This window comes from Fusarium musae, chromosome 9 (genome assembly GCF_019915245.1).
Source record: "Fusarium musae strain F31 chromosome 9, whole genome shotgun sequence".
In the NCBI taxonomy this organism is placed as follows: Eukaryota; Fungi; Ascomycota; class Sordariomycetes; order Hypocreales; family Nectriaceae; genus Fusarium; species Fusarium musae.
The window spans coordinates 1,066,464-1,092,445 of NC_058395.1; the positions used below are offsets into that span (position 1 = coordinate 1,066,464).

The 25,982-nt window shown below is 48.5% G+C and overlaps 10 protein-coding genes across 10 annotated transcripts; 6 read left to right on the forward strand and 4 right to left on the reverse strand.

Moving 5' to 3' along the window:
- Positions 1–646: 646 nt before the first annotated feature.
- On the reverse strand, positions 647–1,273 carry J7337_011607 (uncharacterized protein; the record flags this gene model as incomplete). The annotated part of the gene is made up of 1 exon (XM_044829144.1): positions 647–1,273. One exon carries the CDS (start codon positions 1,271–1,273, stop codon positions 647–649), a length of 627 nt encoding a protein of 208 aa, XP_044675819.1.
- Positions 1,274–2,845: 1,572 nt separating this feature from the next.
- Positions 2,846–3,359, forward strand: J7337_011608 (uncharacterized protein; the record flags this gene model as incomplete). The annotated part of the gene is made up of 3 exons (XM_044829145.1): positions 2,846–2,971; positions 3,034–3,097; positions 3,160–3,359. 3 exons carry the CDS (start codon positions 2,846–2,848, stop codon positions 3,357–3,359), a joined length of 390 nt encoding a protein of 129 aa, XP_044675820.1.
- Positions 3,360–5,161: 1,802 nt separating this feature from the next.
- RPL34B (60S ribosomal protein L34B) lies at positions 5,162–5,887 on the forward strand (the record flags this gene model as incomplete). Its single annotated transcript, XM_044829146.1, has 3 exons — positions 5,162–5,199; positions 5,325–5,448; positions 5,699–5,887. The coding sequence occupies 3 exons, from the start codon at positions 5,162–5,164 to the stop codon at positions 5,885–5,887; spliced, it is 351 nt and encodes a 116-aa protein (XP_044675821.1).
- Positions 5,888–6,431: 544 nt separating this feature from the next.
- On the forward strand, positions 6,432–7,195 carry J7337_011610 (uncharacterized protein; the record flags this gene model as incomplete). Its single annotated transcript, XM_044829147.1, has 2 exons — positions 6,432–6,906; positions 6,987–7,195. 2 exons carry the CDS (start codon positions 6,432–6,434, stop codon positions 7,193–7,195), a joined length of 684 nt encoding a protein of 227 aa, XP_044675822.1.
- A 1,220-nt stretch (positions 7,196–8,415) lies between these two features.
- Positions 8,416–10,320, forward strand: J7337_011611 (uncharacterized protein; the record flags this gene model as incomplete). The annotated part of the gene is made up of 1 exon (XM_044829148.1): positions 8,416–10,320. One exon carries the CDS (start codon positions 8,416–8,418, stop codon positions 10,318–10,320), a length of 1,905 nt encoding a protein of 634 aa, XP_044675823.1.
- Positions 10,321–10,843: 523 nt separating this feature from the next.
- On the reverse strand, positions 10,844–12,586 carry J7337_011612 (uncharacterized protein; the record flags this gene model as incomplete). The annotated part of the gene is made up of 2 exons (XM_044829149.1): positions 10,844–11,992; positions 12,047–12,586. The coding sequence occupies 2 exons, from the start codon at positions 12,584–12,586 to the stop codon at positions 10,844–10,846; spliced, it is 1,689 nt and encodes a 562-aa protein (XP_044675824.1).
- Positions 12,587–15,507: 2,921 nt separating this feature from the next.
- Positions 15,508–17,236, reverse strand: J7337_011613 (uncharacterized protein; the record flags this gene model as incomplete). The annotated part of the gene is made up of 2 exons (XM_044829150.1): positions 15,508–15,544; positions 15,573–17,236. The coding sequence occupies 2 exons, from the start codon at positions 17,234–17,236 to the stop codon at positions 15,508–15,510; spliced, it is 1,701 nt and encodes a 566-aa protein (XP_044675825.1).
- A 1,635-nt stretch (positions 17,237–18,871) lies between these two features.
- Positions 18,872–21,880, forward strand: J7337_011614 (uncharacterized protein; the record flags this gene model as incomplete). The annotated part of the gene is made up of 2 exons (XM_044829151.1): positions 18,872–18,954; positions 19,009–21,880. 2 exons carry the CDS (start codon positions 18,872–18,874, stop codon positions 21,878–21,880), a joined length of 2,955 nt encoding a protein of 984 aa, XP_044675826.1.
- An 86-nt stretch (positions 21,881–21,966) lies between these two features.
- On the reverse strand, positions 21,967–22,754 carry J7337_011615 (uncharacterized protein; the record flags this gene model as incomplete). The annotated part of the gene is made up of 3 exons (XM_044829152.1): positions 21,967–22,373; positions 22,423–22,522; positions 22,575–22,754. The coding sequence occupies 3 exons, from the start codon at positions 22,752–22,754 to the stop codon at positions 21,967–21,969; spliced, it is 687 nt and encodes a 228-aa protein (XP_044675827.1).
- A 1,006-nt stretch (positions 22,755–23,760) lies between these two features.
- Positions 23,761–25,215, forward strand: J7337_011616 (uncharacterized protein; the record flags this gene model as incomplete). The annotated part of the gene is made up of 1 exon (XM_044829153.1): positions 23,761–25,215. One exon carries the CDS (start codon positions 23,761–23,763, stop codon positions 25,213–25,215), a length of 1,455 nt encoding a protein of 484 aa, XP_044675828.1.
- Between the last annotated feature and the right edge of the window lie 767 nt (positions 25,216–25,982).

Here is a 25,982-nt window from a genome sequence, read left to right on the forward strand (position 1 = left end):
AATACCACATGGAAACGTGCGTTAAAGAGGGCCCAAGCTCGGCGGCCCTGGTCAGTGAGCAATAGCATTTCGAGACATGGCCAACCTCGCTCGAGACGGGTAGCAACATTGATTGTAGATCAAGTCAGGGCACCAGGGCAAAATCGGCGAAGAAAGAATAACATGTCGGCAATGGTCGATGCGATTGTGAATAATAATCTGTCAAACATCACGCGGCTAATAATTGCCGACTTGTTAATGTACACACTAGACTTTATATCTCCACAATAAGAAAGCCGTCCTCTCGTACTAAGAAATAGAGACAGAAGGGTAATAAGTCGAAAAGAACAGAACAAATGAATCAATCCCATGCGCGCAACCCCATCAAGGGTAGTAGTAATCTCACATAGCCCTCAACTTTGTAGGCTCCTTTCCCTAAACGCCCTGAACAGTTCGTACTTTGTCATTAGCAAAAATCCTTGAGAACCACCAACGACCGCATGACTTTCACGAGTCACTTCGCTGTGAACCACTTTTGTTGATATGAACTCCGTCGCCGTTGTAGGCGTTGATGTTTCCCGACAGATCCACCAGGTAGGTATCTTGATACTCACTGGCGATCGTCCATGGCGAGATGCCGCGCGTCCGCACCTATCTGGCCAGTTTCCTACATTACCGTCGAGGCTAGAAGACGTGTTTCGACATCGTCCATACCCATCCCATCCATTCGAGGACCTTCCATCCCCTGAAGTCTTTGTTCAATAGCCTGGAAGCGTGGCTCGTAGCCGCCTCCAGCTCGGGCTTCAAGACTGTCCATGCGTTTTTCGATGTTATCGAGACGCTGCTCAATGCGCATTAGGCCCTGAGCCATGTCGTGGTTCAGGCGGTCGAGTTTATTAGTGAAGGATCGGATCGATGTAGCCAGCGGCGCGTTCTCCTGACCAGGCGTGCCGGAGGGAGCTCGTGGCTCGTGGTTGTGACGTCCCTCTTGGATAGCAAAACGCCATTGGTTTCCGAGCTGAACTTCACAGACAGCCTTGGCGCGAAAGGGACAATCAATTTTGCGCGTTGAAGGGTTGCGCTTCTTGGCAGTGCTGTTGTACTTGACACCACCGCGGTCGCAAACGAGATCGTAGCGAGTAGGCTTTCCGTCGCGGTAGTTTGAAGCCCGAAGCTTGACAATTCCGTAGCCCTGGTCCTTTGCAACGCGCTGGACGGAAGCCATCAAATCTTCAAAGGTCCTAAATATACCTTCTGGTGGGGGTAATAGCGCTGGAGGTGGTGTATTCGGCATGACGAGTGATTGAGCCAGGGTGGCGGTTGCAACGGAACGGTTTAGATAAAGCGGAGAGGGCAAATAAGTTTGCCCAAGAAAAAACCGACTTCGGGGTGCTTTAACAGGACCGGGTGCGAGGTATAGAATGAGATCGCGAATGGGCGAGAGATGCTGTTGGCTTTGGTCGCGATGCTGTAGTTTACAGGGCAGGTATGCAAAAGGCTGGGTTGGACTTTCCCGCACTGTTCTAACTGTGATACAGGTATGGACCTAACAAGGTTTAGTGTTGATCCGGTCCGGGCCAGGCGGACCATTCACAGGCCAGACCTGCAGAAAGGCGGGGCCGTAGGTGACAGCAGGGTGCAGTCTACGTACCTGATGGATGCTGCGAAGCGTCGTTTTGTACGTCAAGCACAAGCCAGGGGGAGTGCTTCGCGCAGAGCAAGGTGAGGTAAGGTACCTACCTGGCAGTATGAACGGAGTGGATAAGTAAGGGGACCTAGGGAAGGGTGTGGAGGGGTCAAGCAACGTGCTGAGAGATTGAGATGGTGACTTTGTGTAGCTTCAGCGGGTGCGACGATGGAAGGTAGAGACTATAGGTATAGTCGGTAGCAAGATTGATTGCAGGCTTGTGGTGAAAGAGATGTGTTTGCCCGAGGTGCTGGGCCCTTGATATAAAATCAGGTTCTCCAAGTGGAAACGGGGAAACGGTTCGAACTTCGAACGAAGGGGGTGTGAAGAAGCTCACTCAGGGCTTGTTGAGGCTTCATCATCAGGGCACCTAAGGCTGTTTGGATGCCAAGCACGTGACGGACGGGCTGAATAGAGCGTTAGAGTTGGCGGTTGATACGGGTAGACGCAGCAGTTGCGGGCTTCGACTTGTTTCATGAACATTGAGGTGTTTGTCACTCTGATGGACCCTTTTGCTTGATGCCTGTGATACACTGACAACTGCTGCGTCCAGACAAAGAACTCGAGGTATGTCACCTCCATCGATCGACACGGTGCGGGCTTACTCTGACGGATTCAGTTCAGTTCAGTCGCAGCTACAGCTATAGCTACAGTCGCAGTCCCATAATACTGGTACGGGTCACCGGTTCCTGGTTCCTGGTCCCTTGCTTGATCGAGACTCGTTCCCTCAAAACGGCTCAGCTTACTTTGCTTCAACTGCATGTGCCTACGGTCTCATTCGACTTGGTTGCACCAACGGGATTCTAGACGTCAAAGCTTCTTCCTTTCCCCTAACTAACGACGCTTGCCCCACGTCACGCAAGGCAAGGACGAAGGAAGACACAGCTAATAATTAAGTTAATCTTTTGTATGCATCTATCCAACACATCCATTCCTTACTTCTAGAATATTTCCCTGCATCAACAAAGTTTACAGTGCAAGCACTGACCATTTTCGTTAGGCCTTTGTATCCATCTTGGAATAAAAATAGAGCCCTGCCCACTTTTGCCAGTCTGATCCTTTCCCTATTGTCCACGCAAGCCTCTCATTCGCTCGGCCACCTGCGATCTCGTGTTGCTTCCTCAGCGCCAACTCCTGGATATCCTCTCTTCTGCCGGCCTTCCTACCCCATTCGCAAATATGAACCAGCAGCCTGCCGTTCAAAATCAGGCTCAGGCTCACGCGCCAAATGCAGCCGGCCAGGATGACTGGGATGAAGCGCGCCTTGAGGAAGCCATGAAACGCCTCAAGCTTCTGCACATCAAGGTAACGTTGTTTTCAACGTGAGAGAACGGGATGTAAACATGCTCATCAGGCTCTTGTTTCAGGTCCGGCAATTGAACGACACCATTCCCAAGATGATCAAGCCGCTTGTGCAAAAACAACCTTCACGTAGGCTCCCTGGTGAACTCATACTCTGAAACATCCTGAGCTGACCCATCACCTATGTATAGCCGATGTCATGTTTGCAGCTTTCATGAACTCGGTCAATGAAGCGCAAGCAAACATCAAAGAGGTTACTGACTTGATGCGCGATGAGAAAAGTCGTGAAATCTTTGCGCAGGCCAAGAAGAGGAAAGAGGAAGAGCCCACGGGTATCAAGACTTGGGAATATTATGATCACCCAGACTGGTTCAGGATGGATGAAGAATAATGAGATACATGGAACACATAGCATAGGCGTTTATGGACGGTTTAACTACATCATCGGGACATTAATGATAGAAGCAAGTGTGTTGCAGGAAACGCTTTCGAACTATTTCACTACTGGAAGACGGCACATCAATATTATGAAGTTTTAGAACAAAGTACTTTGCAGTTGGTCTCGGTCCCATGGACCGTAGGTAGATACAGAGGTTGCCGCCTCGCACATTGGTAATACTCGACATCATGAATTCTAATGTTACTTCTTTACCGATGAGGCAACCAGAAGCTCAGCGAATGGAAACAAGGTTTCGGGGCACTTCTATAGAGTTTATGATCAATCACAGTCGAATTATCCTAATCTGCATAATTTGGGGACGAGAGAGCTAGCCCCTAAGTTTCTGTAAGACAGTTTCTTTCTTCGAGGACATGAATAGGATCACCATTTTCGATTACTCATCCTCAGATATGACCCGAGGCCGCGAGGCCCATAGAGGTACGTCCCCTCTGCATTTAATGGGCTTCCACACTGCTCCGTATCTTTATGTTAACTTTCGGTTCGCCAGCCGCATCACGATTAACGGCGGAGGATACATTGGGACCGACACCGAGCTACCAAAGGGGGCAGAAAGATCATAGTTGACAATGGCATTGGCTTAATGTCTAGCTTAATATGGTCTGCATGTTATTTACTTAGCGCTCTATATGAAGTGTTTAGAACGTGGACTGCAAAAACTTATATTCCTCTGTATCTCTAAATCATGGAGTGTGTCTAGCTTGAGTAAGTAGGTAGCTAAAGGCTCAAAGATCTTCGGGGAGGGAACTTAGAACCAGTAATGACGGATATGGGCGACTCCTCTATCTTCTACCGACTGGCCTAATTTCTAAACATTCGCTAGAATAAAGATAAAATTTCATGCTGTAAACTTGTCGAGTCACGTTGTGACTTGTAGTCAGAGTAATATAGTACCAGGTTCAGTCAAGACTCAGCATCTCGGTATCTACTGTTTCTGGACTTGGTAAAACTTCTAAATAACATTTGTATGCATCTGAATACAAGTAGGTAGTTGAGTTTGCAGCGAGATCGGCCGCGGGTAAGAGCCTTAGATTGGCCGGGCAAGGCATCGCATTATTATTCAGAGCAAATTATAAGATTGAAACAACCAGGGTGAATGTTTCAAAGAGTCAACTTGCGACTTACGCTCGGCTTTTGGTCTTTTTAGTCTAAGAAGCAAAGCCTGATGCACCATTTCGATCCATCCCAGTGCTGTAACGCATCATCTATCCATTGAATAACAGCAAATTCTATTCGTCTAACGCAGGCTGTTCGGCAGCGTTTGGGAAGCACAGAGATATGCTCTGTTTTGAAGAAACTGACATAAATGAAGCTTACTTTCTGTCTATCTACCACCAAGAACTAAATGCGACTACCTCACCCTCAGGTAGCAAGAAAATTACAGGCCTTAATATAGGGTGTCAAAATAAACGTCACGTCGCAAAGATTTCCCTAAATTTAGGATATATTTACCTAAATATCTTCATCGCTTAGGATCAAGGTCTTGAGTTTTCTTTCCTCTCCTCGCTGACCCTGAAGATCTCTTTTACATCCAAGTGGAACCTGCGGCTGGACGAAAGTGCAAAGCCACACTGTGGCTGTGTCACGTGCTAAGTGCGCTAGTCCCACCACGAATTTTACACACCCACACAGAATTAACAACTCGAGTGTTTTGCGAAATCTCCTCTCCTACTCTCGCGACCAACGTCCAACACCAACTAACCCGAGCAGCTCAGTCAAATCACCAAGCCGCTACAATGGTTAACCACAGAGTCACCTACCGCCGCCGCAACGGGTGAGTTTTTCCCTACGAAGCTGTCGAGTCTCTTCGCTCTCGAAATGTGTCGAGATACCATTTCTCGCCATACAGCCTCATACTTCCGACACGACCATACGATCAGGAACTAACCATCCTCCTAGCTGGAACACTCGATCCAACACCACGAGGACCATCCGTACACCTGGTGGTGAGCTCCGTGTGCTTCACATCAAGAAGCGAGGCACCGTTCCCAAGTGTGGTGACTGCGGCTCCAAGCTCTCAGGCGTAAGTCGACCAAGACAGCGAATCTTCTGCGATACGAGGGATGAGACAATACGGGGACGGCAAATGGGCACTGGCTGGTATGCGAGATATTGAAAGGCTCAATGTTAAGGCCAAAGCCCTCACATATCACGAGAGGAAGGAGATTTACCAAGACCCATCCCACCAACTGGCTTCCCGTTCTGTCTCAACCTTTTGTCGCAAAGGATTATCGGCCTACCGTGGAGTATAAGAACTGACCCAATTCATATAGATTCCCGCTCTCCGACCCCGCGAGTACTCTCAGATCTCCAAGCCCAAGAAGACCGTCCAGCGCGCCTACGGTGGTTCCCGATGCGGCGGCTGTGTCCGCGACCGTATCGTCCGAGCTTTCCTCATTGAGGAGCAGAAGATCGTCAAGAAGGTGCTCAAGGAGCAGGAGCAGAGCCAGAAGAAGAAATAAATGCAATCTCCATTGCTAGGTTAGGCTTTGCGTGGGAAAGGCAAGGAACTCTGAGGACTCGGTTCATTGCTTTGGTGTTCATTAGGCAAAAAGGGACTGCATGATACATCGGGCCGGTGCCAAATGGTTGGCCGTCCGCCGTCTTAGGACTGCTACTATCCTCTTGGTGACTTGAATGAGAAAGAACATCAAGCTGGCGTGGATTTCGCATGCGTGATGAAGTATTGTTGGTGTGGCGAAGGTGTGAGAAAAATTACGACCATGAAAGTGAGATAAAAGTTGATGGCGCCAACTGGGTCAAATTATATCCACAGGTTGACAATATGTGTTTCAATGATTCCTTGTCGTTTGACCGGTTCTCCATTTGTGTCATCTCAAATTCGTAGACTGATTAAGGCGAGGTGAAATCATGACGTGCTAAAATTATCTATCCCCCACTTACTTGGACAATCTCTTCCAATTCCTACATTGAAACGAGAAATCCTTCCCTCACCACAACCGTGAGCCTTAAAACCCACGATATTGTCACGATTGGCATTCTGTCATGTCATCAAGAAGTCTCGTCCGACCTTGCAGCGCACAACGAGCAGTGTGCCAAGCTCTCGTCCAGACGCCGCGACCTAGATCCGCGACTACGGTTTTCAGAGCCACCACCTCGACAGTCTCACCTCGTTCTCAAGCTTCTACATCAAGTCGCCGACTTTTCCACACCCTTCCGAGCCGGAGAAAGGATCAACAGCCACCAGCGCAGCCTCCCCCGACCGACTTTGCAGAACTCGACGTGCTCGGCAATACTCCAGCGCCTTCGACTTCGGTCGATGTGTGTATGTATGATGGATTTGGACTGAACAGCGGCATCACTGTGACGGGCGGCAACGGCGTTTTGTTGGTTGATGGCGAGGTGTTCAACTGGCGTCCGTGGGAGGCCAAAGGCTCAATGAATCTTGTCAACAACAAGGGCCAGTTTGAGCTACCACCAAAGGCCTTTGCGCTATTTGATCTATTATGGCCCCGACCTGGTATGTTTTTATCCTCGTCACTTGCGTCATGGCATCTTTCGCACCTTGGAGGAGAATGCTCTTTGCTAATTAAGTCACAGATCTTCTCATCATCGGGGTCGGCCCATCTATTATGCCATTGGCACCCGAAACGAGACGACTTATATCGGAACTCGGTATGCGAATCGAAATTCTAGACACGAGAAATGCAGCTGCGCAGTTCAACTTGTTGGCCACAGAACGAGGCGTTTCGAACGTAGCAGCTGCTCTAATACCCATTGGATGGAAGGACGGCGTTGGGGCGGAATGAACGCAGTTGAATCGAGAGGCGCACTTCGAACGTGTATTTTTATTGTAAGGGTATGAGCGCAAGGGCAGGATGCATATATTCGCTATTTATCTTGAACCGGGAAATGGCGAGTCCTCAAACTGACTATTTTGCCTGCATAATGAAAGCAATCGGCATTGGGTTCGGAAAGCTCCCTGTCCTCAAATTCTATATTCGTTCTCCATGTGCCATGATATATCCTTCAACAGTCGAGGCCAGGAACTTGTGTTACCAAAGTCGAAATATAACATAGGGCCAAAGACTATGGATTATGGATACCTAGTCTGCTAGTTAATGGATATAAAGTACTTGCATTTATTGTCCATGAATATACCGTGTAACTATTAAGCAGCCTGTCCCTAAACCAAACACATATTGCCATTGTCGAAAATGCCATGCCTTACTCGAAGCCAACTTGTCCAAGTCAACGATATAAACCTAAAAAAAAAAAAAAAAAAAAAAAAAAAAAAAACCACGATTGTCCAGTAAAGAGCCATTTCTTCGAGATTCTATTCCGAAATTCCATCACCTTCAGGGTAGGCTCCATGCACAGCATGCCTCAGTCCTGCACAAATAATTGGTTCCCCAATGGCGATCTACTTCGCCCACAAGGTATGATGCAATTGTGTAATTGGTTGCTTCCCTGAACTTTGACAATTACTCAAACCAAATAGTTAGTCTATCCATTCTCATCATCAATTTCAATCCAGCAACGCTACACAATACCCACACTGAGGATCATCGAATTCAGCATCGAATTTTGACATTATTAGGTCACACTTGACTCAAGTTTTTGTTGTTTGGCGCGCCCTGACCGCGGTTCGCGTGGGGCACATAACTTACCTAGGGTCCAGGAACTTCAAAAGCTTGGCTGGGCCTTGGGTTGTTGATCGTTCAAGTTCTCGTTGTCAACTAGGCTTCTCTATGAAACTGCAAGTCTTTGCGGCGTTACACTATTTGACTTATTTCAACTTAATTGTATGAGACAGCTGCGGTGGTCGGAGAAACGCGAACTTGGTGTTACTCGTGTAATACTTGGTTTGTGACTCAACAGCAGCTTCAATCTCGATACAACGAAGAACAATCGACCTAAACCAAATCCAATTGCGACTCAGTCCCTCTTTCTTATCAATTATAGAAAATTCGCGACAAACTTATAACACCTCCGCCAATATCCTGGTATAAAACCTCCAGACGCACTTATGGCCTCTCCTGCAGCGAGCGTCCAACAGGACGATATCGACTCCACTGACCCTCACCTCACTGACCCGACCTTGCTGAAAGATCATTCAGAGTTCAAGTCCTATACAACAAGTCGTTTCACATACTCTGGGATTCGGGTTTTCTACCGAAAACGTATCAAGGCAGACGCACTACCCCAAAAGCCTGCTCCATTACCACTATTGGTATTTCTGCATGGCTTGGGCGGCTCTGTTGCCCAGTTTCATCCTCTGTTAAGTAGTCTGGTGGATGTGGCCACTTGCATGGCAATTGATTACCCCGGTTGTGGCCGATCTGATTTCTCAGTCCTTGATTGGGAAGCCTACACGACGGATGCTTTGGTAGAGCTTTTGGAAACAGTCATTGAGGACTATCGAGATAAGGACGCAGGTCAACGAGTGGTCCTGATCGGCCATAGCATGGGGACAGGTCTCGCTGCTAAGCTGGCCAACACGCAAGTCGAGCACACAACCTCGTTAGCCGAGTACGTCGTAGGGTTGGTGGCTATCTGCCCTGTGTCAGGCCCTCCTGATGAATCAAAGACGTGGTGGGCTCGGGTGGGACTTTGGGCTCCAGAATGGATGTTTGATCTTTGGCGAGTCTGGAACGGTTGGGGAGGACACAACAGTACCAGCGTCAGGCGTTTCGTTGGAAAGGATGCCGACGAGGCTACCCGAAAACTCCAATATCGCTTCAACAGACAGAGTCGAACCCCGGTCTTTAGACGTATGGCCAATGGCGCCCTACCACTCTATCAAAACGGCAAACCTAAAGGCGGCCTACCGACCTTAGAGGTCTGGGCAGGATTAAATATCCCCGTCTTTCTGATAGGTGCTGAGGGGGACACTGTTGTTTCGCCTGAAGAAGCCACAAGAATTGCTAACGTATTGAACCCTGACAAAACTCTGCCAGAATCAGGGGCATCGGAGGAGACACATGAGGCTATCGCCGAAGCTGCTGCCCCCGCCAACACTTCTACAAAACCGCAGGATCATATTCCACAAGCTATTGAAGATATCAATGATGATGACTTCACAAAGGCCAAGTCTTCGGTGGCTCCCAGCTCAGAAGTGGACAGCCCCAATGATCCCTCAACCCCCAATGAGACTATGACTGAACTACCTGCGCAACCGAACCATCCCAGGAAGGTAGTAAAGACCGCTGTTATGCCACTACCTGCAACACACGCTGTCCTCTACGCTCCTTGCTCAGCTCGTGCCGTCGCCGGGTTGATTTCTGATTTTTTGGCCACGCACGTTACTGGAAGACTTTCACTGGCCTGGCAACTGCAATACCTCAACCAGGAGGGAAAATGGGACGTCAAAAATCTTAACAAGTGGAAGTCTGTTACTCCAGTATCCGAGCCGATTGGACGTACTGGAAACCCCATTTTCCGGGCACTCAAGACACTTCGTGAAGTGGATGATGTCCATTCTCCACAGAATTTTATTTCAAATTGGGGTTCTATTGTCAAAGATGTCATTGATATCTCCAAAGACCATCCTAAATATGACCCTCGCGGTCTAGAACGAGCTGGGATTCATTATCATAAGTTCGCCACAGTTTCGAAGAAACCCCCCGAGGATCGTGAGGTTGAAGGTTTTATCAAATTAGTTGACGATCTTCGAAGTCGGCAGCCTGCGCGTGCTACCACTGAGGGCTGGACAAATCCGGAGCAGTGTGTTATTGGAGTGCACTGCCATTACGGCTTCAACCGCACGGGATACCTTATCGTATGCTATCTCGTTGAGCGGTGCGATTTCGGTGTTCAGGAGGCTATCGACACATTTGCCAAGGCGAGGCCAAATGGGATCCGCCACTCGCACTTCAAGGACCATCTATATGTACGATACAATATTGGTTCGGCTTCAGTCAGGCGGTCATGATTATCAAGGGAGAAAGGCGTTTGGTTAAGGGGGTTAACGGTCACAAGCGAGGAGTACATTGGTTTAAAACATTGACTTGGTTAACAACTAGGAGTCTGGCTGGTGGTATTTGTTGGTAACTAGCGTATAGATAACTGACTGTTCGATGCTTTGATCGCAGTCAAGCATTGTAGCGGTCACTGAATAGACATGATATGCTACCCAATTTTTTCAGGTCTGTATTGAGGTGGACTGGTCAACTTTTAGACTCGTGTACCACTGGCGCTATGCGGGAATAACGATAATGAAGATGATTATCTGGTTTCATGTGAAGTGGATATCTCAATGGACAGCAGCTCAGAAGTAGCTGTAGTTGTGTTGGTATGGAAACTCAAAAAGTTCAAACGCACCATAGGCAGGTTAATGAATAAATCTACTATAGATTGGGTATACCACTCTACATATCTTGACCAAGATTTCCCTGCCCGCCTCTTGCTAAACCCATATAAGTCGTGTAATCATTCTAAGAAATGCAGTATGTCTATTAAACCTCAATAGCATGGTACTTGTTACCAAGAGACCAAACTTCGTCGAGTGCCTCCATGCCAACATCTTGAAGATTAACCTTGCTCATCTTTTCCCTGAGTTCCGAGGTGATCGCGTCAACGTCAACCTCAAGGTACTCCCGTAAATACTTGCCGACATCGGTGTTCTCGACATTACCACGGATGTTCTCTGTTCGGGGGCCACCAGAACTATAGATATTGACGTCGACGGCAGTGTGGCCGTGGGTACTCCAACCGACGTGAGCGCGTAGGGAGATGAGGGCTGAGAAGAGGACAAGGGCGCTCTCAGGATGATCAGCAATGGTGGTGATCTCCTTATCAGAGGCGTTGGAGATACCAAGGCCGCGAACGATGAGTTCCTCGTTGATGTACTTCTTTAGCTTCTCCTTATTCTTCTTGATGTTGGAATCAGAGGCGATGTGTGCGTTGAGCTTGGCGTCAAGCCACTCAGCTGAAGCGGTAGCATTCGCAAGTACCTTGGGGTACCAGTTGTAGACTGGGAGGTGGCCAGGTTCCTGAATCGCAGTGGCAAGACCACCAGTTTCATGATCACTGGTTGCGACAAGAACAGTTTCAGTCTTGCTCTCTTTGATGAAGTCGAGAACAGCTTGGAATGTCTTGTCATACTCAAGAACCTCGTGGACCTGAGCTGCAGGATCATTGATGTGACCGGCATGGTCAATTCGGCTGCCCTCGATCATGATGAAAAAGCCCTTGTCACTCTTTTCAGTAGCCTTCTCAAGAGCGCGAAGAGCGGTCTTGGCCATTTCGCTCAGCGAGGGGTAGACGTCGTTGTGGTTTCGACGGTCAATCTCAAAGGGGATGTCCGTTGGGGCAAAGAGTCCGAGGAAAGGCAGCTTGACGTTGTTGCCGCCCTTGAGGGCGTCAAAGCCGGCGCGACTGTCGGTGTAGGTCCAGTTGTGCTTTTCCTTTGCAATCTTGATCACGTCCGTATCGTCGGCTCGGCAGCTGCCCTCTGTGCTGTTGGGCAAGAAGTTGCAGCGGCCACCACCAAGCATCAGATCAACAGTTCGGCCCAGGACACCTTCTCCGATCTGTTGAAGAGCAATCTCGTCTTCCATCTCGCGGAGGACCACGTGGGAGTTGAAGCAGGCTGGAGTCGCATCCTAGACAGTATTCATTAGTTTCGTAATGACCTAATACCCTCTAGTCATACGTACCTCAATCTTTGTTGTGACAACAAGTCCAGTATGATATCCAGCACGCTTGGCAGCTTCTAGGACGGTTCCACAAGGATCGTGGTTAGGGAGTGTAGAGATCGCACCATTGTAGGTCTTTTTGCCACAGGAGAAGGCTGTCGCACCAGCAGCACTGTCTGTAACCAAGGAACTGCTGGAGCGAGTCCGGCTCGTGCCCCAGAAATGCTTATCAAGAGTGAGGGTATCGCCGTAGGGAAGCTCTTCCACGTGTTGTCGGAAGCTACGCGTCAAGGACAAAGGTGCAGGGCCCATGCCGTCTGACACCATGAAGACGAGGTTTCGCTTAGAGGCGGGCGTGTTGTGATCATGTTTTGTTTGTTGCTCATGCTGGGTCCAAATAGCAACAACAATGACAGCAGCAGTGGCGATCAGAGCCCAGGCAAAGAGGCCGAGTTCACGGAGTCGCGAGTTCCGGGCGCTCTTATCGGCCTGAGCATTGGAGCGGCCTTCACCGTCACCGGACAAGAGAGGATCGCTTTCGTTGGCCTGAGGAGAAGACATTGTTAGCTGAAGGGAAAATGTGGGATGACAAGATAAGTCTCGGACTGAGGCAGAAGGGAAGAAGAGGAGAGACAAACCATTGTACGGTATCTGGCCGCGTAAGAAGGAGGAAGAGGGAGAGTGCTGGGTTGTGCAAGGTGCAAGACAACAGAAAATGGTTGGATAGGCAATTATGACATCCATTAGTTAGTTATGCGACACTACGAGTTGGAGCTATGCTGGGGGAGCTTCAAAGCTTGTTACAGGGGGCTACAGTTCCATTAGTGGTGGACCGGGTGACATCAGTGGTTCACGTGGGTGGAGCGGGATGAAGGCCTATTGCTCACTGATAATCAGTTTTTGGAGAAGATAACCAATCGTGAGATCTTATCTTGACCACGCGAGCATAATTTTAAGGTAATCGAGATCATGGGGTTTTGCTCTTTTCTCTGGTCTCCAAATACGCCTTTGAACTTTCACGTGTGCTTACCTACTGGTTAGGGAGTTGAACTCTATACTGGAGAAACTCAACTCTACAAAACCTCTACTGACTCGTTCACGGCCCTCATTTTCGGAAGAGGATCCAACAGATCCATCTTCGAATAAGATACAGAAGTAGACCCGACTTCCGTACCGTTGTTTCAACAGGCGGTGACGGCTCGCGACGACCCGTCATATACGACAACTCAAATTTCAAGCTTATTGAACTGGTATAAAGCTGGACCGAGCATGTACTTCACCCGAATTCATTGCACTGTGAATTCATAGCAAGTTTAGGCTATCTCTTTCTTCGAGACGACGGTCTCATGCTATAATGTTTGCTCCAGTTCGTTAATGGCCATGCTATACAGCTAACGGAACTGAGAAGCTCCTTGGTCCAAAGCCAACTTCGAATCAACATGTCAGATCCAATTTCGCCGGATCAAGAATGACAGATTGGTGCCACAGAAGGGTTTGTGACTCGCTATTCATGCGCGGAGTAACTAGCTCCACGTTGCTTTCGGCATAAGTGAACGGTTGTCAGACAGCTCGTTAGGGGCAAGTTGCTACACATGAGCCTGGTACTAACAATGATCCTCAAACGGACCAGAAGCGCAAACCGTTTAAACAATTAGAAGGTTCGCGGCTGGCGCCCGAACCACGAACGAAAAACCACCACTCTTCCACCCTACCGGCAATCTGAAGATGCGGACCATGATATGTCCTGAGACTCACGAGACTTGCTTCAAGCCCAGCCACCAGGACCATCGTTATGCTTCTCGTTCTCTTGGCTCACTCATGCTACTCAACGGGCGCACACAAGATACCAAGGCCCCCAGAACGAGATATCAATAGCCCACATGTGTGGTTACGTTTTATTTCTAAACCTTTGCGGATGTTATGGCGAGCTCCTTTTCGAAACATCCTGCCCCCAAGTATACCAAGAAATCCACCGAATCAATGATCCAGATGCCTGGACAACAGAGGGTCTAAACGAGCTCCCCTTTACTCTCCCCGATCATTGTGTTGCTGGCTGGCACAACACACGGATAATTCTGACACATGGCGTTTGTTGCCCTCGATGGTGGTTCGAATGCCCTTCTATCAGGGTTCCTGGATATCCATATTTCTACCACCCGGGCAACAGACAAGGTTGAGAGAGAGCGTCTGTACGATAAAATGAAGCCAAATTAGAAGGTCTAGCCCAAGTTCAAGGTGAAGGTGAAGGATGTATTTGTATGAGTGCGGCGCATGGGAACGACGGCAACTGCAAAAGCTGCCAGGAGTTGGTTATATTTTAATATCTGTACCCTTTAGTCTATTAGTAATATCATACAACCTTATGATGTGCCATCGCTTGCTGATGGACGCTTGAGTCAAAACTTCAAAACGATGGCTTACGCATGCAGAGCCGGTACTAGACTCCTCCGTTTCGTACGACATCTTCTGAGGGGTATTGGTGCACATCAAGGAAGAGAGTTGACAGGATTGGCCCTGTCCCTTCGCTGTCAAAGAATGCTCAAGTCTGACCCGCTGTATTCTGGTAACTCCGAGTACCGTGGGTTACCGTTTTAAAAAGGAGGGGATGACGCCAGACTTGGAAAGGGGGATGTTGTGACTGTGAGATACAACGTTGGCGCCTTTGTACGCAGTGTAAAGATGGAGACAAGGATAGTATACATTTCTAGTATCTAAATCCGTAGAGTCGAATCTCAACTGAATATATAGATATCTATAATAAGGGACTATAAAGATTTCAGTCAAGGACACATGTTTGTCTGGTGCTTCAGATTTATCTGGGTAACTTCATTATAGCTTGCTTTGTTCTCAGGTTTTTGACACCTTCTGTAAGGGGCCGGTGTGCTTGGCAAAGGTCTTCATAAATGCTATACTCAAAATCGCTGCCACTTGCAAATAAATCATGTCCACTCCTTTGCCAATACTTGGGTATCACTAATGCAAATATTCCCACCATTCAAACTCATGAGCGGCCCTTGGAGAGGAAAAGCATATCGGGCCTCATAACAAACCGCCAAAAACAAGCCTGTCAAAAAGCTTCCTGAGCTTATGCCAAATTTCCACCAGCCTTTTTATCGTTTGGAATTGAGGCCTTGAGTATTCTTACCTGCCCGCAGCGTATTCGTCACACCTTAAGCTTGATCTTTTGCTGCTTGGACCTCTTCTTCTTTTTCCTTAGTGTAAGGATATGTCTTCTTTGTACGGCTCGCACCAGCCAGTTGTAAATCATCTCTCTCATGAGAATCAAGATGGTTGCTACAACAGTCGGAACGGCGCAGGCCCAGCTACAATGTTGTTAGTATTGTGTATCACTTCAGAAGCATTGGGCTGTAAACAACCCGGCCCAAGGGGAAAAGGCGCCAGAGAGCAGAAAAAACTCTAACTCTTGACCAAAGCGCCAGAATAACTAGTCTCAGGGCGAACTCAATTACCCCAGATTGACTTCAAGTCATCAGGATAGAGCCAAGTTTCTCGTCTCCCCTGAACATTGTGTGAAATGAATACTTACAAATACCAAATACCATGGTGGATTTCGGGGAAACCCTCTTCCGCAAAGTTCTGCCCGAAAAATCCTGTTATGAACGTCAAAGGAAGGAAAATGATGGTCACAGCCGTAAGCTGCTTCATCGATTCGTTCTGGTGGGCTGATATGGTGTTGAAAATAAGGTTGATGAGGTTGTCGGATGATTGTTTGAGCTGCTGTAAAGCTTCGGTTATCATAATGCAGTGATCGAGCACATCGCCTAGGTATGTATGGGTCATTGGAGTGACAATAACACCAGTTGAAGGGTTCTCCAGTGCCTGCATGGCTTGGTCGTGGGTCATATGCGTCTTGTGATCCCGCAGGACATTAACCAAGTTGTCAATAGGGTTGAGGAAGCTCAGCATCTTGTTGATCTCACTGATGCATATATACAGCTTTTTACTTTGACTGATACTCGGTGAGGTGAGTACATCCAACTCAATATCGGCAATAATGTCTGTGTAAATAGACGTCAAAGGTATGGCGAGGTCGATGATGGCGTCGATAATGCCCTGACATAACAAGGAAGCGTCATTGGACTCGCGAAGAATAGTGCCCGGGGTACTCAGACGGGTCACAATGGGCCGCTCGATATCTCCCGCCGAGACCTCGAAGAAAGAGATGACCGTGTTATCTGATGTTAGAAATATAGAGACCTGCTCCGCCGACACTGCCATTTGATATGGCGTCAGGGATGAATGACTCTCCATAAATTCTGTGCGCGCTTCATTTCCCGAGGCGTGATAACGCTGCAATGTCCTTATCATGCCCGTCTCTTGAAGGTCTGCCGTAATAGGGTCCTGTGGCCGTAATGAGGTCTCAAAGTCCTTCTCTGGGTCGACCGCTCTGCGAGTCTTCCAAAGCTGCCTTACTGAGCCTCTCAAATCGCCGAGCGTCTTGCTAGAGTATGTACTGCTCGTGCTAGTTGTGTCATCTTCATCGTCTACCAGGTGGACAAGCTTCTGCAGGGTCATGACGATGAAAGCGTGGTTGGGATACCAATCAGCCTTTGTCCGGTTCCTAATCTGCATCATGTCCTCCAGAGCAAGCTTGTGAAGACCCTTCTTGTTGCCAATCGCCTGAATAACATCCCAACTGAGTCCATTGACGTTGATCCATCGGCATTTGGCCCATTCTTCTTTTGGCTGGTCAAGGAAGTCGATGAAATTCACATTATCGAAGTGACGCTTAACCATTTTATCTTGCGAAAAGTCGATTACAGAAATCTCACAGGGTGCTTGAAGTGCAGGCATCGAAGCATGACCTCCATCGGGAAGTTTTGGGTCATAGCCAGGCTCGGAGCCAGGCTGCCAACCAGGGCGATCGCCAAAGGCAGTGTCGAATTCATCATAATCCTCCACCGTCTTGAACGTTGGGGCGCGAGTCATCCGGCGTCGCAATATCGAGGGCGAAAATGTCATTTCGCGATGGGCCTCTGTGTCGGAACGCACTGGCCGCATAGGCTCAGCCTTGGGCGGTGAGAGGTTCTGTGTGTTGAGGGTGAGGTTGTAGCGGACATGCTGATCCTTCTCGTCAGATACGTTGGTGTTGGAAGAATGGCTCTGGCGACTGCTCTGCTCTATGTCGTCCTGAGGCTGCATTGCATTATCGCCCTCCGCTGGGACAGCGAAGTCTCGTGATGTTGTCATTGGATGGGCGGGAAGATGCCCTGCGAAAGGCAGAGCCGAGAAATAAGTAGAGTACTATATGTATTGCAGCCAGACGAAGGAGCGCGTAGAATAAAAGTAACTTGTAAAGCTGTAGAAAGCCTACCAGCTCAGCTGAGAGAAATGGAATGAAAAGGAAAGGATCAGGTCCAGTTCGAGTTACCTAAGACTCGCATAAAAATAAATTCAAGGGTGCTCGATTCCTCATGGAATGCGCCGCGGCGTCGTGATGCAGGGGAAACTCAGCCCGTCAGCACCGATTTCAGTGGTCAGTTTAGGGGAGTAGGGGGTTGTTTCTCAATAGCCCGGAGCATTCAACCATTCAACTCGTATATCGTAGCCACTGTCGACCTTTTATTAGTGTGTTCCAAAGGCCCAGACTCTGATGGGCTGAAGCCGATTACCCGTCCCTGTTCCATCGAAGAATGCCTAGAATGCCATCGTCCATCATGACGTCCTGGGGTCTTTCACGATGAATCTCCACGCCAATCGCCGATGAGCAGTCTCATACTCCAAGGCCAAGCTTTAGCAACAAGCTTCTTATCCACATTTTTCCGTCTCGGCATAGAACAACACAGAATTAATCAAAAGTTGAATCCGGCGTCATTTTATCCATTCGTGTCCCATGGAAATGATTGATCATGAGTCTCTAAGAGACCCGAAACGATAGTCTGCAGATACAACGGTTTCAAAAGACCGCAAGGACCACCGAATTATTTCTTGAGACAATTTGTTTACGAAATGCAAGGTTTGGGAGAAGCAGCCAGTAGCACTGCACCAATAGGTCACGATCTTAGCTTCACAGCCAAAATTCGATGTTGACAATAGAGCACTTTTTAGAAGGTCAACGAAATGAAAGTTAGCAAAATTTCTGAAACGTAAGTCAGAAGCTTCCAAACTTATAACTCTCACAAGAGATTTACAAGCCTTTTCCCTTTTATTTCAGTATCATGGAAACACATTAATAACTTACCGCCTTCTTATTGGACTTCTCTGAGTAGCTCTCTTCATGTATTGTCATCAAACAGTGGATAGCATTCTGTAAAATATACTAAGGTACTCAACGTCGTGTCTTTTGATATTATAGTACAAGGGCCAACGTAGTATTTCACAACCACAAAATCCCTATGCCAGTTCCAGTATCACCATTCAACTATCGTGAAGCACCTTTCAGTGGTCCGTCTCCTTCTAAATCAGTCGACAAAGACACTTGGCGTTACTAGAGCGTAGCAAATCACACTTCAATATTCCATCTCATCTTTTGTAATCAATTTGATAGACGCATCCAATCCAATAATGAAGATTACAGGGTAGGTAAGCTTGGGCCCGCAATGGCCTCTGTAGCCTGGTGAAGTTACAGGCAGCAACCGCCAACGCCCCAGTTGGAGCGCTCCTGCCCAGACCATAACTTAGTTCACGCCCATGTTAACTTGACTTGAGCAGTTGAACAAAGAAAATGGCACCTCTCTTTGTTTGAAAGAAACATCACACATCAAATATCGATGATATATCGCACATTTCTTCATAATCATCGTCGCAGTTTCGAGACTGCCTTCTCCATACATCGCTACTTTGGAGCTGCTTCAGCTTACAGCTACCTAGAGTAAACAAAACATCATGTCGCAAACTGACGAGGCACAGCGTGAAGACGAGATCCAATATGGTATCGTGGGCATGACCCGCGAAGAGATTGAGGAAAAGTGAGATATTCATAATCCGTCAGCAATTCTATCCTCATACTGACCATGCGCAAGGTTTCCGAATCGCCCAAAGAATCACTCCAAGACCCTCGTCTTCTCGGAGCTGTTTCGAGAAGTCTTCAACCCCCTCAATGAGAACAAGAAGCAGAATGCCACTGGCACAGGCCCTAGAAAAGATTTCCGTGGTGTGAATAAGCTTTCTCCTCATGAACAGCGTCGGCACATTATTGAGCGCTTCATCACTCGATGGCGCAAAGAAGTTGGTCCTGATTTCTATCCCGCTTTGCGCCTAATCCTGCCAGACAAAGATCGTGACCGTGGAGTTTATGGGCTCAAAGAAAACACAATTGGAAAGTTGCTTGTCAAGCTTATGAAAATCGACAAAAATTCCGAAGATGGCTACAACCTCTTGCATTGGAAGCTACCAGGTCAGACTACTGCCTCGCGCCTGGCGGGTGACTTTGCAGGACGATGTTTTGAAGTCATCTCAAAGAGGCCAATGCGCACCGAGGTTGGGAACATGAGCATTGCAGAAGTCAATGAGCAGCTTGACAAACTCGCAGCTTCAATAGGGGAGGCAGAGAATCTGCGAGTCTTTGAGACCTTCTACAATCGTATGAATTCAGAAGAGCTCATGTGGCTCATTCGGATCGTCCTCAAACAGATGAAAGTCGGGGCCACGGAGAAGACTTTCCTTGACTTGTGGCATCCAGACGGAGACGCTCTATTTAGTGTGTCATCAAGTCTAAGACGTGTTTGCTGGGAGCTGCATGACCCAGAAACCCGCCTTGAGCAGGAGGAAACTGGCGTTGCCTTAATGCAATGTTTCCAACCACAACTCGCACAATTCCAGATGCCTTCATCATTTGAAAAAATGATCGCTCTTCTGCGACCGACCGAGCAAGACCCCGAATTCTGGATTGAGGAAAAGTTGGACGGTGAGCGTATGCAAGTCCATATGGTCCAAGACAAGAGTCACCCAGGCGGCAAACGGTTCTGTTTTTGGTCGCGGAAAGCCAAAGATTACACATATCTCTACGGCGATGGCCTTCAAGACGAGAACTCAAGTCTAACCAGACATTTAAAGAACGCATTTGCATCTGGAGTGAAAAACTTGATATTGGACGGCGAAATGATCACCTGGGATATGGGTGTCGACAAGATAGTGCCCTTTGGCACCCTCAAAACAGCTGCGCTTTCGGAACAGAAGAATAAGTCGGATACAGACTCAGCTGGCCACAGGCCATTGTTCCGCACTTTTGATATCCTTTATCTGAACAACAAACCTCTAACCCAATATACCCTACGGGATCGACATCGAGCTTTGGAAAAGGCTATCAAGCCTGTTCATCGCCGACTTGAAATTCACAGTTACGCTAAGGCAACGAGTGCCGATGCAATTGAGCCTCTTCTCCGCGAGGTTGTCGCTAATGCTTCTGAAGGCCTTGTGCTGAAGAACCCGCGATCTATGTACCGTCTCAATAGTCGAAATGATGACTGGCTCAAGGTCAAGCCTGAATACATGTCCGAGTTTGGCGAGTCCCTCGACTGTGTCATTATTGGTGGCTACTACGGTTCAGGGAAACGAGGTGGCATGCTATCAAGCTTCTTGTGTGGACTGCGTGTTACGCAAAATCATATCCAAGCTGGCGCCAACCCCGAGAAATGTTTCAGTTTCTTCAAGGTCGGTGGCGGTTTCCGTGCAGAAGACTATGCGGAAATTCGGCATCGAACAGAAGGCAAATGGATTGAGTGGGATCAGAAGAATCCGCCATCAAAGTACATCGAACTTGGAGGAGGAGAGCTTAGACAGTATGAGAGACCAGATGTTTGGATCAGACCTAAAGACTCTGTTGTTGTTTCTGTGAAAGCAGCCAGTGTTGGACCTTCAGATCAATTCGCTAGAGGCTTCACACTAAGATTCCCACGATTCAGACGACTTCGACTGGACCGAACTTGGGATACGGCCCTCTCCCTTGAAGAGTTCCAGGAGTTGAAGGAGCGAGTTGACGAAGAGTCAAAGGAGAAGGCGATGACGGTTGAGGACAGGAAGCGGCGCAACCCCAAGCGAGTGAAGAGAGAGCTGATCATTGCTGGGGAGGACGCAATTGTACCGGAGTCCAAGGGAGCGACGACAGACCTTTTCAAGGGACTTGACTTCTGCGTGCTTTCAGAAGCGCTCCGGCCTTACAAAAAGACCAAGACGCAGCTTGAAACCATCATCAAGGAGAATGGCGGCACAGTCGTACAACGAGCCGTGCCAGGGACAAACATGGTTCTGATAGCCGACAAGAAGGTGGTGAAGGTGGCGAGCCTCATTAAAGGAGGGGCCGTTGACATTATCCGCCCCAAATGGATAAGAGATTGTCTCGAACAGGAATTGGGGGCGTTTCTTTTGCCATTTGAACCTTCGCATCTGTTTCACGCTACTGATGAATTACAACGAGCGGCAGAAGATAACACAGATCAGTTTGGGGACAGCTACGCGCGGGATCTTTCCATCGAAGAACTCAGAGTGCTAATGCACGACATCCCTAAGATTGAGGACGGCACGCATTTTGACAAGGATGAATTTCTCCAACAGCTTGAGGAGCATGGGAACGATTTGGGACGATTAAGGAGCTTTACCTTCCGACGCTGTGTGGTGCTGTTTCATGCCGTGGAAGCTGGCGACAACAAGATTTCGAGGCTAAAGCACCTTGTCAAGTACGGTGGGGGTAATGTTACAAATGACACCAATGATCTGTCTGTGACACATGTGATGATCGAGGGCGACGACCTGATGCAAGTGGGAGAGGCGGCTGATATGGTACGAAAAGAACTGAGCTCAAGGCGTGTGCAACCAAGATTAGTGACAGGAAAATGGATTGACGATTGCTGGAATGAGAGCACATTACTTGACGAGGAGCAGTTTATGATTCCTTGAGGAATATGGGGTACTTATGATGTATACTATCTAAACTATATGTTAATGCAATGAGAATACAACGCCCAAAAGCCCGTAAAGTGCACTCATTTGCCGATAGTCAAGAACAGCCTATCACCAACATCTCCCACACCAGGTTTCAGCATACCATCCTTGGTCAACTCCTTGTCCACTGCTGCAATCCAAACCTCGCATCCCTCGGGCCACTCGGCAGCGACTCTCTGAACACCCTCGTCAGCTCCAATTACGGCGAGAACAATGATTCTCTTTGCGCCCCATTCACGGAGCGTCTGGATAGCGGCGGCGCAGGTTCCACCGGTCGCGATAACAGGGTCGACCAAGATAGCAAGACTACTAGCATTGCTACTGGAGGAGTCACCCGGGATTTGCTGGGGAAGATTGTTGTAGTACTCGACTGGGTCGAGAGTTGAAGGCTCACGGTACATGCCCAGATGATGAACTGGAACTGGGACAGGGAGCATGGTTTGCACGGCTGGAGAGGTCAGTTTAGACAGTATGAGCGAAGCAGCGACTGAACTAACCGTCAACCATTCCAAGGCCTGATCGCAGAATGGGAACCAGACACATGGTACTTGGTTGCACTGTTGTGGAAGTGAACTTGAAGCCCAAAGGCGTCTCATCCTGATCATGGTTAGTGAAGCTCCAAAAGTACCCATGCCATTGGGCTTCATACCTGAGTCCCTTCCGTAGCTTCCAAAGACGAGGCAAGAGCTTCACAAGAGACAATCAGAGAGATCTCATGAATCAGTGATTTGACGTCTCTAGGACTGTTGGTCTTTGAGCGAAGCTGGCTCAGCTTTGCCCGCAGACACGGGTGTTGGGAGACATGAACGTTTGAAGGCAGTGAAGACATTATGAGTCAAGTACGGCGAATGCACGGATTATTTCACAAAAGTAAAGAATCTACGAGGAGACGATGAAGCATCACAAGACGAGATGAGATGCTGGGACGAAGCCAAGGAGAGAGAAGAAGGAGAAGAGAGAAAGAAACAGAAAGAAAAAGGAGAGGGAGGGGGGTTTTGTATGTGAGCGAGAGCAAGCAAGCAAGCAAGCAGGCAGGCAGGCAGGCAGTGTAATGTGTTTACTTGGAGACACGTTAAGCACTGTACCTGTCTGTGCCTGTAACTGTGCTTAGCTTTACAGTACAGTACCTGTTTATCAGTCTGTTGGTACTAGGTGAGATTGGATACCTGACCCAATCGTCGTTCCAAGAGAGATCACAAGGACAATCATTGATAGTCGAGGCGGGTGGTAGCGTATGTCGGCGGGGTTAGAGCTTAAGCTACAGGGGAATGCTCGGAGGAGGGCGGGGTGCGATAAGATAAGACGGAGCTCACCGCTGTCAGTGATAGGAGCTACATTGAAACGCGGTGAGGACTCAACATTGAGATATTCATGTTTGTTGTTAGCAAGTACTTGCTCAGGCATCAATCGGATCTCATTGGCCGAGATACAAACTACCTATCTATCCTCCTGGCCCTGTTTTCTCTATCACCCGTGTCTTGTTCTTGTTATCTCTTTCATATATAACCCTTGCTCTCTGCTCTCCTCTCCATACCTACACTACAATCAAGAGACTCCACAGCAAAACGCCTCCACAATATGGAAATCAAAACGCCAGTCATCTCTCGGGGCAGAGCTCGGGATGTTTCTTTCCCTCTAATGCCGTCATATCCGACGAATCTAGCCACAAACTATATCATCAAACCTTAGACATCGTAATTTCACAACAGCAAGAGCTTCTTCCATCCAAATAAAATGTCTTGTTACCACAAACTCCGTCGCCATAGCACGTTGCGATTTCTGACCTGAAGTGACTGATTGTTCGAATACCCTAACTACAAAGCGACGATCAAACCATGGCTGACGATTCGGTCACTCGAAAGCGACAATCGAGTTCTGGAGCCTACAATGCGCCAGACGACTACGCTGAGCTCGGCGACATAACTCAGCAACCGATTCAAAGGGAGACCCCTGGCGAAACCACCAAAACAACAGCTCAATTGGCAACGCGGGTAGAGCGATACGATTCCGGTACATACGACGTTCCACAAGATCACAGCAACCTCGATGAGACAGAACCTGTTCCCCCGCTACAAGAGCTCTCGCCATGTCCTACCCAAGGCCAGCCGCGAGGACACGCCAACTTCGTCCGCTCTGATACCCCCGTCGAACCAGAGCCTATACCACAAGAGGCAGCGCAGAAGAAAACATCAGAATTTCTCACCAGCCTTTACACGCATTCGTATCTCGTGCTCTTCGCGATCCTTGGGGTATTAGCGCGTCTGGGATTGACTGCGTTGACACGCTATAGCGGCACTCCCGTTATATTCAACACGCTATGGGCCAATTTTGGTGGAAGTGTTGTTATGGGATTTCTGGCGGAGGATCGCAAGCTCTTCCGCAGCGAGTGGGGAACTCCAACATACGACGAAGCTATCAAGCGGGCCAAGAAAAAGCAAAAAGACGAAGCAAACGGATCTGGTTCAAGTCAGCAGGTGGAGGTAGACCTGGACGCGGCAAAGCGAGCGCATCTTGCGACCAAGAAGACGATTCCTCTGTACATCGGAATGGCGACGGGCTTCTGCGGAAGTTTCACGACGTTTTCAAGCTTCATCAAGGACGTCTTCTTGGCCTTGTCTAATGAACTAAAGACGCCTGGGTGGTCAGAGTCGCCGACGAGTCGCAATGGAGGCTATTCCTTCATGGCAATGCTGGCTGTCATCATCACCACTGTGTCGTTGTCACTTTCTGGCTTGTTCCTAGGTGCCCACCTGGCTATTGGTCTTGAGCGTGTTACGCCATCGATTCCCTTCTCGTTGAGTCGACGGGTGCTTGATCCCTTGGGCGTGTTTCTTGGCTGGGGCTGCTGGCTTGGTGCAGTACTTCTCGCCATATTCCCACCACATAATGCCTGGCGTGGCCAAGCCCTCTTCGCGCTTATCTTTGGGCCATTGGGCTGTCTACTACGCTTCTACCTGTCGCTTTACCTCAACGGGAAGATGAAAACGTTCCCTTTGGGAACATTCACTGCCAATGTATTTGGTACTATGATATTGGGTATGTCGTGGGATCTCGCACACGTGCCGGTTGGCGGAGTCATCGGCTGCCAGGTGCTGGAGGGCATGGAAGATGGTTTCTGTGGATGTTTGACGACCATTTCGACGTGGGTTGCCGAACTTAGCACTCTGAGGCGGCGAAGTGCCTGGATTTATGGTACGGCCAGTGTTGTGACGGCTCTAGTATTGATGATTGCTATCATGGGCGGATTGCGATGGAGCGATGGGTATAGCACATTGCTATGCACAGTATAGAGAGGATTACACCTGACTAAATGCAGTTGGCCGTTCCTTCAGACACACGTTAGAGATGCGAGCATTCCCTACGCGAAAGAGGCTATTAATTACCGCTATTCCGAGAAGAAGCCGAGGATAGGCTTGGGATTTCATACCACCATTTCTTTGGTAGTGATTATGTACGGCCATTATGATGATGTGGACATGAAGGCAACTCTGACAACGGTCCCTAGAGCACAACAACCCTTGCAGCCTCGCGGACGACAACAAGTTCCTTGATGATCCTATTAGCGACATTGAAGTTGCAGTCAATGGTCACGACAATGAAAGAAGGCTCCCAATTGAGGAGCATTCGTCCGGCAGTTGGTGGATATTCTTGGCTTGGCAATTCTGCTCACCTCAGCCGCATCCTTGTTCTCGATCCTTAGCTTTGCAGCTTTGTCTCAAGCTAGGCCAATGGTAAAGGCCAGAGAAGACCAACCCCTGCTACGGGATTCAGCCCTATACCTGGGTGGGCGCCACTCTGTTTTGTATTCGCAGCGGTAAACGATTACCATTGGGGGTCCTTGAGTCCTACTGGGCTGTGCTAGGTGTTGTTGGTCTGTTTTTAGATATGCATATAATATCTCGAAGCTGGGCTGTCCTTGATAATAAGTGGGAGTCTATAATGTCTTTCCCTCCCATTCATTCTCGATTGATTTCCGCAGTAAATAGTGACTTATTTCCTCCATGTCTCGACAATAGTCTATCCACTCCTGACTTGTCCCAAAGGAGGGTTCCAGAGT